The sequence below is a fragment of the Aotus nancymaae genome, unplaced genomic scaffold, assembly GCF_030222135.1.
Source record: "Aotus nancymaae isolate 86718 unplaced genomic scaffold, 86718_ANA_hifiasm-v0.15.2.pri h1tg000020l, whole genome shotgun sequence".
Classification (NCBI taxonomy): Eukaryota; Metazoa; Chordata; class Mammalia; order Primates; family Aotidae; genus Aotus; species Aotus nancymaae.
Window position 1 is genome coordinate 41,063,668 of NW_026988432.1, and position 12,665 is coordinate 41,076,332.

A 12,665-nucleotide genomic window follows, 5' to 3' on the forward strand; every position below is an offset into this window, starting at 1 on the left:
CATCTTGCTGGTTTGCGGCCGGACTTGGATGTAGCGGAGGCCTTGGTGAGAGCGTAGGGAAGGGTGGGGTGAGGGGGCGAGGCCGCGGCTAGGGCGGCGAAACTCTCCTCCCCTCGGCCCCACGGCTTGGGACAGCGTGAACGTGGTGTCGGAGGGATGTCAGCCTTCTCTGAGGCGGCGCTGGAGAAGAAGCTGTCGGAGTTGAGCAACTCGCAGCAGAGCGTGCAGACCTTGTCCCTGTGGCTCATTCACCACCGCAAACACTCGCGGCCCATCGTCACCGTGTGGGAGCGGGAGCTGCGGAAAGGTGAGTTGCCCGCGCCTCTCGGCCACTCCCCACCACCCGGCCGGCTTACAGGCGCCCCAGGGAACCCCGCTTCTCCAGCGCCCCCGGCTTCCCGGCGTCGGGGTGCTAGCGCGTGATGGTCTGCGGGCTTGGAGGAGCTGCGTGCACCGCGCTTCTGCAAAGTCTGGGCTTAGATATTAATTGAATAAAGGAATGAATAATTTTTTAAACTCAGATTAACTTAACACGGAAACATAGCAGGGGCTTGGGACTCCACACCCAATTAGGGCCAGAAATTAAGGTGGTCAGGTTTTTGTTTTTTTTATTCTGTAAATGATAATGGAGGATAGGGGAGGAGAAAGGTAGGGAAGTGGAAAGAAAGATTGGTGTGGGTTTGGGAGTTACTTCCGTCATTTCTGCAACGCAGCAACTTATTCTTGTAAAATTAATGGAGGAATAGTTTTAGAAATCTAATGTAAGAAGATGGGTGATTCAGTGGAAAGGACTCTGAATTTGTAGACTTTAGAGGATTTCGATAGGGCAGGTTTCTTATAAGTTCTGGATTTGCAGATGCCTTACCTGAAAATGAGAGGTTTAGATTAAGTGACCTAAAGTCTTTTCCTGTTCTATGATTACATGCCCTAATGCAGTGTCTTTATTTTGCAAAACATTTGATAGTGTTCTTGTCAATGAAGTAAACTTTTTTGAGATGTCTGTCACTAAAATATTCACAATCAGTTCATGTATGCAGAGCAACTTGATGTGTAAAAAACTGATTATGCTAGTGCGACTGAAAATAAAAAAATTGCATTTGCTTAGTCTGAGTTTGCACTTTAATTCTTAATTCATTGGGTAGAGTGGGCACTCTTCATTATTGTTGTAAACATCCTGATGGATATAATGGTTATTTATCAGGTGTTAAAGGTTTTAACAAACTGTTGTTAATCAAAATAGACTCTTGCTTACTGAACCTTGTGAAAGCTGTATGATGTATTTACATAACAGCCAAAATGTGAGCCAAAATGTTGGCTGTGCAGAATGGAGACATCTGTCCTTTTTTTTGTATATTTGCTTGTGGTTATGAAAATGTCACCCATCCTTTAGAAGAAATTTATTTACAGCCCTGTTTTTCAGTTTATGTGTAAGTGTATGTGTATTGGCCCTGAATGAGGAATTCATCTTCTGTGAGTGGACAGAAAGGTTTGAGAAACACTGATATAAAGGTCTGGAAAGTAGCTGTGAACTTTGAAAAGTCAGGAATTAGCTTTGCTTCTGCATTTTACTAGATTTCAGAATCAGTAACAGGTTTATCTTGTTTTTTTGTTTTTGCAAAGAGCATTTAGAAACACATGTAATCAACATAAGGTTGATACCCAGACTCTAAAGAACTATTACAAATCAATAGAAAAATGGCAATATTCTTTATGGGCATTTCACATGAGAAAACCTGAAAGGTCAATAAATGATAATCTTACAAATTAGGAAAAGTAAGCCAGTGAGATAACATTTTATGTTCATCAGTTTGGCAAAATAAAAAGTATGGCCCTATCAATAATTGTTGCGGACAAAGAGAAACAGGAACTCTTATACCACTTGGTGGGAATGTAAAACTTTTAACTATTTTGTAGATCAACTAGCAACCTCTGATGAAGTGGGAGGTATATATTAAATATATCCTTTGACCTAGCAGTTTTCTTTCTAGGAATATATTCTAGAAATAAGTATTGTGCTCAAGGAATATGTTTATTGCAGCTTCATAACAACAAAATTGAAAACGAGTTAAACATTCTAGCCTGGGCAACATAGTGAGACCTTGTTTCTATAAAAAAAAAAAAAAAAGAAAGAAAAGAAACCAAAAAACCATTCCCTTAACTTGAGAATGGACAAATAAATTGTGATCTTGATAAAATGTAATACTGTCCAAAAGTTCTCATGAATGAACTAGAGCTACGTGAAACAACATGACTGAATTGAAAAACAAAATCTTGAGCTAAGAAAACAAGGTACAGACCAATAATGCTATGTGGTCAAGTTTGAAAACATACATAGTAATGATTAACACCATATTAACTCCTAACGCCATAGGAGAAAGCTATCTAATACTTAATGTATTTAAGAAAATGTTGGTACAAATGTGGGAAAATAAGATGTGCTTTTAGCAGGGTTTGTGATGTTTCCATATGTTTAAGTGGTTTCATAAGTAGAAAAAGTTAAAGGCACATAGAAAGATGCTTTAGGAGGAGGGGGTTAGTGATGATAGTGTTGATAGTGATAGTGATGCTGATGAACATACCGCTGCTGCTGCTGCTGCAATCCTCATGTTAGCCTGGGCTGCTCTGCCACGGGTTTCCTTTTCTTGTCAGATGACTGCCTTTGCAGGGTGTAGCTTTGTGCTTGCGGTTTTGCTCATCAACTTCAGGATTCTCATCTCCTGTAGTTTAATGATAATGGCAATCACTTACTGAGTACCAGGCATTCTTTTAGTTATTTTACCTTATCTTGAATCACATTTTCTCTGCAGAATAATTATAAAAGGAGTTGATCAAACTTGAAAATATACTACAACAAACTAAGGAAAATTAGTTGAACATTTTGTGTTAAGCTAGGCATTCTTTAGTTTCTCAAAGTGTGTAAAGACAAAAATGTGAAAGTGGTAGAAGTTACTGTTCAAAATATAAGAATGAGCTGGGTGCTGTGGCTCATGCCTGTACTCCCAGCACTTTGGGAGTCTGAGGGAGGTGGATCACCAGAGCTCAGGAGTTCGAGACCAGCCTGGCCAACATGGCAAAACCCTATCTCTACAAAAAATACCAAAATTAGCTGATGTGATGGTGTGGGCCTAAGCTACTAAAGAGGCTGAGGTGGGAGGATCACTTGAGCCCAAGAGGTTTAGGCTGCAGTGAGCCAGTTGCACCACTGCACTCCAGCCTGGGTGACAGAGCAAGACCCTGTCTCAGAAAACAAACCAACCAAAAAAAGTACAAGAATGAATAGGTAAAATTATATATGTTAGATATGGTAGCCATTCAGTTATGAAGGTTTCCCTTCTTTTCCTACTTGCCCTATCTTTGTCTCCTTTAAATAAAGAATTTCTGGGCCGGGCGCGGTGGCTCAAGCCTGTAATCCCAGCACTTTGGGAGGCCGAGGCGGGTGGATCACGAGGTCAAGAGATCGAGACCATCCTGGTCAACATGGTGAAACCCCGTCTCTACTAATACAAAAAATTAGCTGGGCACAGTGGCGCGTGCCTGTAATCCCAGCTACTCAGGAGGCTGAGGCAGGAGAATTGCCTGAACCCAGGAAGCGGAGATTGCGGTGAGCCGAGATCGCGCCATTGCGCTCCAGCCTGGGTATCAAGAGCGAAACTCCGTCTCAAAAAAAAAAAGAATTTCTGTTTGGAGGGATAAACCTCAAGGCCTTTATGAAGACCAAAATGACATACAATTTTCCTGATAAATGCAGTAATTTGTAACCAAAAATGTAAGTGACCATTTTGTTTTTTCTTTATTAAGATGTAATTCGCATACCGCACCATTCATTCATTCAAAGTATACTTTTAGTGGTTTTTAATATGTTTATGGAATTGTAAAGCTATCACCAGTTTTAGAACATTTTTATTACCCAAAAAGAAACTCCATGCCATTTAGCTGTTGTCCCCAGTCCCCCATCTCTCTCCCAGCCCTAGGCAACTGCTAATTTGCTTTGCCTCTATAGATTGGACTATTTTTACCATTTCATATAAATACAATTATACAGTATTTGGTCTTTTGCATGTTTTCCATTCATGCTGTAACATGGATGAGCCTAGAAAACATGCTAACTAAAAGAAGCCAGTTGCAAAAGACCACATACTGTACTTCAGTCCTTTTTGTGGCCATATCATATTCTGTTGTATGAATTTACCCATTTATCAGTTGGTAGACATTTGAGTTGTTTCTACTTTTTGGCTATTATAAATAATGCTGCTGTGAGCACTCTTGTACAAGTTTTTTTGTGGATATGTTTTCATCTTTCTTGGATATTTACTGAGGAGTGGAATTTCTGGGTCCTATGGGAATCCTGTGTTCCACCTTTTGAGGATCCACCACATTATTTTCCACAGTGGCTATATGTTTTTAAAATACATTCGTACCAGCAGTGTAATAAGGGTCTAATTTCTGTACATCCTTGCTAATATTTGTTATTTGTCTTTTTGATTATAGCTGGCCTAGTGGGTGTGAAGTGGTATCTCATTATGGTTTTGAAATGCATTTCCCTGATGACTAATGATGCTGAGCCTGTTTTCATTACTTATTGGCCATTTGGATGTTGTCTAGTGAAATATCTATTCTGCCCAATTTAAAATTTTGTCTTTTTATTATTGAGTTGTAAGTGTTCCCAGTGTATTCTAGGTAAAAGTATTGTGGCTCATGCCTGTAATCCCAGCACTTTGGGAGGCTGAGGCGGGCAGATCACGAGTTCAAGAGATCGAGACCATCCTGGCCAACATGGTGAAACCCCGTCTCTACTAAAAATACAAAAAATAGCCGGGCATGGTGGCACGTGCCTGTGGTCCAAGCTACTTGGGAGGCTGAGGTGGAAGAATCGCTTGAACCCAGGAGGTGGAGGTTGCAGTGAGCCGAGATTACGCCACTGCACTCCAGCCTGGCCACAGAGCAAGATACTGTCTCAAAAAAAAAAAGTATTGTGTTAGGTTCACACTGCACGTACTTTCTTCCATTCAATGGGTTGTCTTTTTACTTTCTTAATAGTGTCCTTTGAAGGTGACTGTTTTAAACCGTGTATGTCTCAGTCAATATGAGGCTAAATTATAAAACTTAATATACACCATTCATTTATATTCATTTCTGTAGAAATCTTGACCATGAGCATACCCGAACTTAGAAACCAACACTAACATTTGGGCTCTTTTCTATGCACACTGACTGAAAGATCTCTAGAAGAGTTGTAGTAAACAAGGTAGATAGGAGGACTTCTTTGCAGTTGATGAAGGTCACTGCCCTCTCTAGTCTAGTGATTGTATCCTTTGTACCAGCCTCTTTTATGTTATATTCGTGTCTTAACAAAACTATAAGTGCCTCAACCCCTTCAAGTATATTAATTCACCCTGTATTTATCGACTGTCTATTACAATGGTAAAGAAAACAAAGTTTATTCCTGCCTTCGGAATGTATAGTCTCCTGGTAAGGGCAACCAATAAACAAAAAAATTGTAAATACAAATTTTGTGTTCTTTGAAGGAGGAAATCTTTAGTTAGAGGGAAATCATCTCTGCAAGATGATGTTTAATAAAAGACCTCTTTCAACAACCTGGTGGGGCATGGACCAGCAGCCACTGGGAATATGTGAAAGTGCTGAGGTGATAAATAGCGTTGGATGCAAAGAGCCAAACCTGGAAATGGTCGGCCTTTGCATGCCTGTTAATTAGTTTTCCTAAATTTTTTTTTTAAAATGAGACAGTGTCTCACTGTGTTACTGAGTCTGCTCTTGAACTCTTGGGCTCAAGTGATCTTCCTACCTCAGCCTCCTGAGTAGCTGGGACTACAGGTGCACATTACCATGCTGGGCTTATTTTTCCTGGAGTTGGCAACATTTGAAATAATACATTATTTAAAGTTTAGACTTTCCTCCTATTTGTAATCATTTGTTGAAATCAGCACTTTTTCATCAATAAGCTATGTTAGTTATCCTTCAGGGAACGAATTACCATTTTATATTGCATCATAGGTTGGGGGTGACATATTTGTTGTGAAGTAGATAGAGGGCTCCTTCAGGTTGTTTTCCTATGTCAGTTTTTAGCCTCCATAGCCCCAGCATACTGCCTTTGATGAAAGTTCTTAAATATTTGTTGAATTAACATTTGTATTCACTAATACGGCTTTAAATTTGTAAGATGTGCTAAAATAAGTACTTTATATTCTTAGCTCTTCTAATTAATTTGGTTTTAGAAAAATGGAGAAGTGAAAGAACATTTTTTATTTGCTTTAAAAATATATAGCAATATAAATCCTAAAAATGAAGAGATTCTATTTTAAATTAACAATCAGTGGCTTTTATATTATCTAATACTGTTACCTGTTTCTCTTTCAGAGTTAGAATTGAAAAAATAAGTAGACAATGTTTGTGCTTTCTAGTTCTTATATTTACAAGGATTAATGTTGTGAAACTGACATGATGACTTCCATGTAGTCATCTTGCAGCTTCAGTAGTCTTTTTTTTATAGTTATAGTCTTTCTTAACACCTAAAAAAAGTTAGTTTCTTAAAATATCATCAAATATTGAGCCAATATTTATTTCCATGATCATCTCACTTTTTAAGCCATTTGTTTGACTCAGGATCCAAGTAAAGTTCATTTATTGCAATTGATTACTATGTAAATAAAGTTCATTTATATCTGTGGGTTCTGTCTGTCTTTTATTTTAAATGTATTCTTTGAAAAAATCAAATTGATTGTTCCAAAAAGATTCTTATATTCTAGACCAGGGATTTCTCCAGCTTTTTGGTTTGAGGATCTCTTTACTCTTAAAAATTGAAGATTCCAGATCTTTTGTTTATGTGTCTTAAATCTATCGGTAGTTACTACATTGGAAATGAAAACATTTTAAAATTTATTTAATAATTATTTCTTTTAAAACTATAATACTGAATTGATTCATGTTAACAAATAATATTTAAACAATTTTTAATTAAGGCTGTGCATGGTGGCACATGCCTGTAGTCCCAGCACTTTGGGAGGCTGAGGCAGGCAGATCACATGAGGCCAGGAGTTTGAGACCAGCCCGACCAACATGGCAAAACCCTGTTTCTACTACAAATTTAAAAATTAGCGGGGCGTGATGGTGCACATTTGTAATCCCAGCTACTTGGGAAGCTGAGGCCCAAGAATCACTTGAACCTGGGAGGCGGAGGTTGCAGTGAGCCGAAATCGCTCCAAAAAAAAAAAATTTTTTTTTAAATTACAAATGGACACGTTGTAATTATACATATTTATGGGATACAGTTTGATGTTTTGATAGATGTGTATGTTGCTCTAATGATCAAATAAGGGTAGTTAGTATCCATTACCTCACGCAGTTATAACATAAATAACATTTTTAATGAAAACCAATTATATTTGCTAAAAAGTACCAAGGAAAGGAGTGATTATTTTACATTTTTGCAAATCTTTTTTTCTTTTAATTTTATTTCGATAGTCTTCCAAGCAATTTTTTTCATTTTATTTACTTTTATTTCAGATTGTCTCATTTTTGCAAATCTTTATAAGATCTCTCTTAATAGAAGCCTGCTGAATTCTCATGTTTTTGTCTGCATTCAGTCTTGCTGTATCACATGACCTCTGCAAAACAGCACTGTACACTTGTGAGAGAATGAAAGTGAAAAAAGGCAAATAATAGATGATCATTCTTGTGAAAGTAGTTCTGACTTCATTGACTCCATTGACCCTGGGAAACAGACTGTTGGCTGTAGACCATTTTCTGTAAATTGATAGTTAGATCAAGAGACTAGGATACATTACTTTGCTGATATATCCTTCCAAAGCAGACATATCCCTCTAAAATATTAATTCCCCAGAAAACAGAAACTGAATTTATGAAATTTCTCTTTGGCCCATAACATAATTTAATTTAGATTCTCTTTCCTGTTTTTTTTTTTTAATGTTGATGTTTTTGCAGCTGATTAAACAAATTATCTCTAAATTTCTCATAAAAATAGCAGTGTGTTCCTACATTAAACAAGCATCTGTAATTTTACAGGCTTCTTTTTTTTCCTTGATATATTTTTCATCCAAAATGTACAAATAGAAGTTTCTTCTGTTGGTTTTCTGGCCAGGTGCAGGGGATCATGCCTGTCCTAGCCAGCACTTTGGGAGGCTGAGGCGGGTGGATTATTTGAGCCCAGGATTTTGAGACCAGCCTGGACAACATGGCGAAACCCTGTCTCTACTAAAAATATAAAGATCAACGGGGTGTGGTAGTGCATGACTATAGTCCCAGCTACTCAGGAGGCTGAGGAAGGAGGATTGCTTGAGCCTGGAGGCAGAGGTTACAGCGAGCCATGATCTGGCCACTGCAGTCCAGCTTCGGCAACAGAGTGAGTCCCTGTCACCAAAAATAAAAGAAGTTTCTTCTATAAGTTTTCCTTATTCAAGAAATATTTATTGACCTCCTTACTCTGTTAGTGAATAAGAATGATTGAGCAGATAAAAAGACAGAGCTGTCTTCGTGAAGCTTACATATCAGCCAGGCAAGTGGACTCTGCTAATCTAGTAACTGCACAGTAATGAATACAAAGGAGAAATGTAACTGATAACCTATCCTAGTTTAAGGAATCAGGGAAGGGCCCTTTGAGTTAAGATTTGAAGTATATATGGAATTTACTAGGAGCTGTACCAAGAATATAGATAAAAGTTTTAGCTGTTGCTATAATATTTGAATGTGGTCTTATGGAGAACAACATTATTTGACATGTCAAATAGAACAATTCAGTTCATAAGTCCTTTTTGGAATTAGACAGGATAATACAGTTTAGATAAACTTTTAATTTTTTTTAAATTTTTTTTTTGAGACAGGATTTTACTCTGTCACCCAGGCTAGAGTGTAGTGGCATGATCTTGACTCACAGTAACCTCTCACTCCTGGGCTTAAGTGATCCTCCCACTCCAGCCCCCTGAGTACTAGGACTATAGGTACGTACCACCATGCCTGGCTGATAATTTTTTTGTGTTTTTTGTAGAGACCATGTTTGCCGTATTACCCAGGCTGGTCTCAAACTACTGGGCTCAAGAGATCCTCCCATTTTTGCCTCCCAAAGTGCTGGGATTACAGGCATGAGCCACGGAGCCTGGGCAAGGTAAACTTTTAGTGTTTTATATCTGAAAATAAGTGACTTAAAATGTGTGTGAAATATATATATTTATATATTTATTTATTTTGAGAGAAAGAGTTTGGCTCTGTTTCCCAGGCTGGAGTGTAGTGGCAGATCAGGGTCCACTGCAGCCTCAACCTCCCAGGCTCAAGCAATCTTCTTGAGTAGCTAGGACCACAGGTGCATGCTACCATGCCCAGCCAATTGTTTTTACTTTTTATTTTTGTAGAAACAGGGTCTTGCCATGTTTCTGAGGCTGGTCTCAAACTCCTGGGCTCAGATGATCCTCCTGTCTTAGCCTCCCAAAGTGCTGGGATTATAGGTGTCAGCATTACATCTTGCATGTTTTAATTTTTTTGTTTGTAAAAATGCATTGAGGATTATACAGAAAAAAGAAAAATAAAAGGATTGTAGTGATTAATTATTTATTTAGTCCCCTTGCTGTCATCTAAGCTTTTTGGTCATTTTGGTTCTCTTGCATAACTCTTGGCTGTTCTAAGGTGCCTATTAGTCTTGTTATCCTTTCTATAGCTTTTTCTTTCTCCTTTCTATCTGTAATAACAGAATTTTTTTTTTTTTAACAGAATGGTTTACTTTGCTTATGTTGAATGCTTGGATTTTCCAGGTTTATTTTTTAAAACCCTTGTTTTAGTAGGTAAGATATACATAATAAGAAATTTGAAAGGCAAAAAAGACTGGGCATGGTGGCTCACACCTGTAATCCCAGCGTTTTAGAGGCCAAGGTGGGCAGATCACTTGAGGTCAGGGGTTCAAGACCAGCCTAGCCAACATTATGAAACCCGTCTCTACTAAAAATACAAAAATTAGCTGGGCGTGGTGGCGGGCACCTGTAATCTCAGCACTTTGGAGGCCGAGGTGGGCAGATCACTTGAGGTCAGGGGTTCAAGACCAGCCTAGCCAACATTATGAAATCCGTCTCTACTAAAAATATAAAAATTAGCTGGGCGTGGTGGCGAGCACCTGTAATCCCAGCTACTTGGGAGCCTGAGGAAGGAGAATTGCTTGAACGCAGGGGGTGGAGGTTGCAGTGAGCCGAGATTGTGCCACTGCATTCTAGCTTGGGAGACAAAGCAAGACTCCCGTCTCAAAAAAAAAAGACAAAAAGACTGTAAAGAATGATATATATGGCTTCTTTCCATTCCTATTCCCTCCTTACCCATTTCTCTACACAGAATAAGTCTGTTAACAGTTTAATGACATTGCTTCATTTTAAAAAAATGTCTGAGTTGTATTTCATTTTATGAATGTGCCAAAATTTATGTAATTGTTACTCTGTTGATGAACATTTAGGATGTTAGTTTTTTCTATTAAAATTTGAAAATTTGTTTGTTAGTAAATATTCTAGTATATTCTTAATGGTTTCAGGTGATGATTTAAGAAACCTCAATAGGAGTGCTAGACGTTAGTGTATCACACCATTTTGTCAAAAGTTCACTTTTACCTCTACCCATTTGAAATGCAACTTTAAGTTTTTTCTGTGTATTCGAACGTATTTTCAGTCTAATTCTGTTCCATTGATCTGTTCACTCATGTAGCACTGTTATACTCTAACTAGATTTCATGTCTGCTAGGACATCCACCCTCTTGGACATGCTTTTTTCCCTTCAGCAATTACGCTTCTCTGTTTCAGCATTTTTTTGTGTATTCTTTCTTCGTTTTTCTACATAAACTCTAGAATCAACTTGTTATTTACAAGAACAAATTTTTTGATATTTCTGGAATTATCACTTTAATTTGTTACGGTACCTAAAAGACCACGTACATCTTTATGATGGCAAATCTTAGGCTGAGAACTGTGCAATCTTATTTTAAATGAGTGTTTAATTGTTTAAGTGATTTTCAAACTCATTCAGATGTCACTTCATGATGCTTTGTAAAAAAAACTGTAAAAAGTATCATGAAATGCACATTTAAGTTTAAAATAATTGTCTCACTTTGTGCTGAATGTATCAACTTGATTCTAGTATATACTAATAAAAGAAAGTATTGAAGGATTAAGTTGCATTATGAAAAAAGGCTTAAAACTGAAAACATCAATTAGTTTTTCTCTAAGTTGGATAGTTTGTATTGATTGTTTTTTGTGATGGCACACTTTGGTCCAGTTAAAGGAACATCATTTTGCTTTAGAGTATGGTTTAAAAATACCTTATTAATAGCAAATTATTTTTGTCAAGGACCATATTTTTGCCAAACTATCAAAAAATTCACTTTTCTTAGTTGAATATCATGACATATTATCTTGAATATCACTTGTGATGGTTAATTTTCTGTGTCAACTTGACTGGGCAACAGGATGCCCAGACATTGAGCCAGCCATTTCTGGATATGTGTGTGGAGATGTTTCTGGATGAAATGAACATTTGAATCAGACTGAGTACAGCACATGCCCTCCCTAATGTAAGTAGGCTTTATCCAGTCAATTGAAGAGGTAAAGAGAACAAAAAGATTGACTCTTCTGCGAATAAGAGAGAACTTCTGCTGACTGCTTTTGAGCTGGGACATTTTTTTTTTCTCCTGCCTTTGGACTCAAACTGAAATACTGGCTGCTTTTCCAGGCCTTCAGTTTGCCAGTCTTGAGACCAGAACTACACCATTGGCAGTCCTGGTTCTTAGGCCTTTGAACTTGAACTGGAACTACTCCATTGGCTCCCCTGGGTCTCCAGGCTCTCCTCCAGTCTGAACTGCAGATCTTGGGACTTGTCAGCCTCCAGATTCCCATGTCCAATTTCTTAGAATCAATCAATCAGTATTTCTCTTTCTTTGTCCTATTGGTTCTATTTCTTTGGAAAACCCTGAGTGAAAGTAATCTGAGCACTTCATCTAGACTTATTAACATTTTATTTATTTACTTATTTATTTATTTTGAGATGGCGTCTTGCTCTCTTGCCCAGGCTGGAGTGCAGTGGCACGATCTTGGCTCAATGGAACCTCTGTCTCCTGGGTTCAAGTGATTCTGCTGCCTCAGCTTCCTGAGTAGCTGGGATTATAGGCATCTGCCACCACACCTGGCTAATTTTTTCTATTTTTAGTACAGACAGGGTTTCATCATCGTGGCCAACTCCTGACCTCAAGTGATCCTCCTCTTGGCCTCCCAAAGTTCTGGGATTACATGGGCCACCATGCCTGGCCATAGATTTTCTAGCATCTAATCAGTAAATCAACTAGTATGGGTTTGTAATTTGATGGTTTAGATGGTATTTTTACTTTCTGTCATTAATATGCTGATGATTTGATGATGTTTTTCTGTAGTCCCAGTCTCAGTGCCACTGAATGGCATTTCCTAAAGCATCTTAAACTCAGTGTGCACAAAGCAACCCTTTTATGTCATCTTCCCCCATTCCCATTCCTCTTCACTGTTGCTCTGCCTTTCGTATTTCAGTGAAAAGCATTACTAATCTACTAGTTGCCTCAGCTCAGAATTTCAAGATTGTCTCAACTCCTTTCTTCATACTTTTGTCACCTTCAGCTATTTTTGGCAACATCTCCCTTGCTT

The 12,665-nt window shown here is 38.1% G+C and overlaps 1 protein-coding gene across 3 annotated transcripts in view; it reads left to right on the forward strand.

Annotated features, from left to right (window-relative positions):
• RPRD1A (regulation of nuclear pre-mRNA domain containing 1A) overlaps positions 1 to 12,665 on the forward strand; it is a 73,227-nt gene continuing 60,562 nt past the window's right edge. For all 3 annotated transcript variants that reach the window (XM_012447264.2, XM_012447265.2, XM_012447267.3), the window contains exon 1: positions 1 to 307. In XM_012447264.2, the coding sequence (XP_012302687.1) occupies positions 157 to 307 (151 nt within the window). In that variant the 5' untranslated portion in view covers positions 1 to 156. The remainder of the gene's footprint in view (positions 308 to 12,665) is intronic.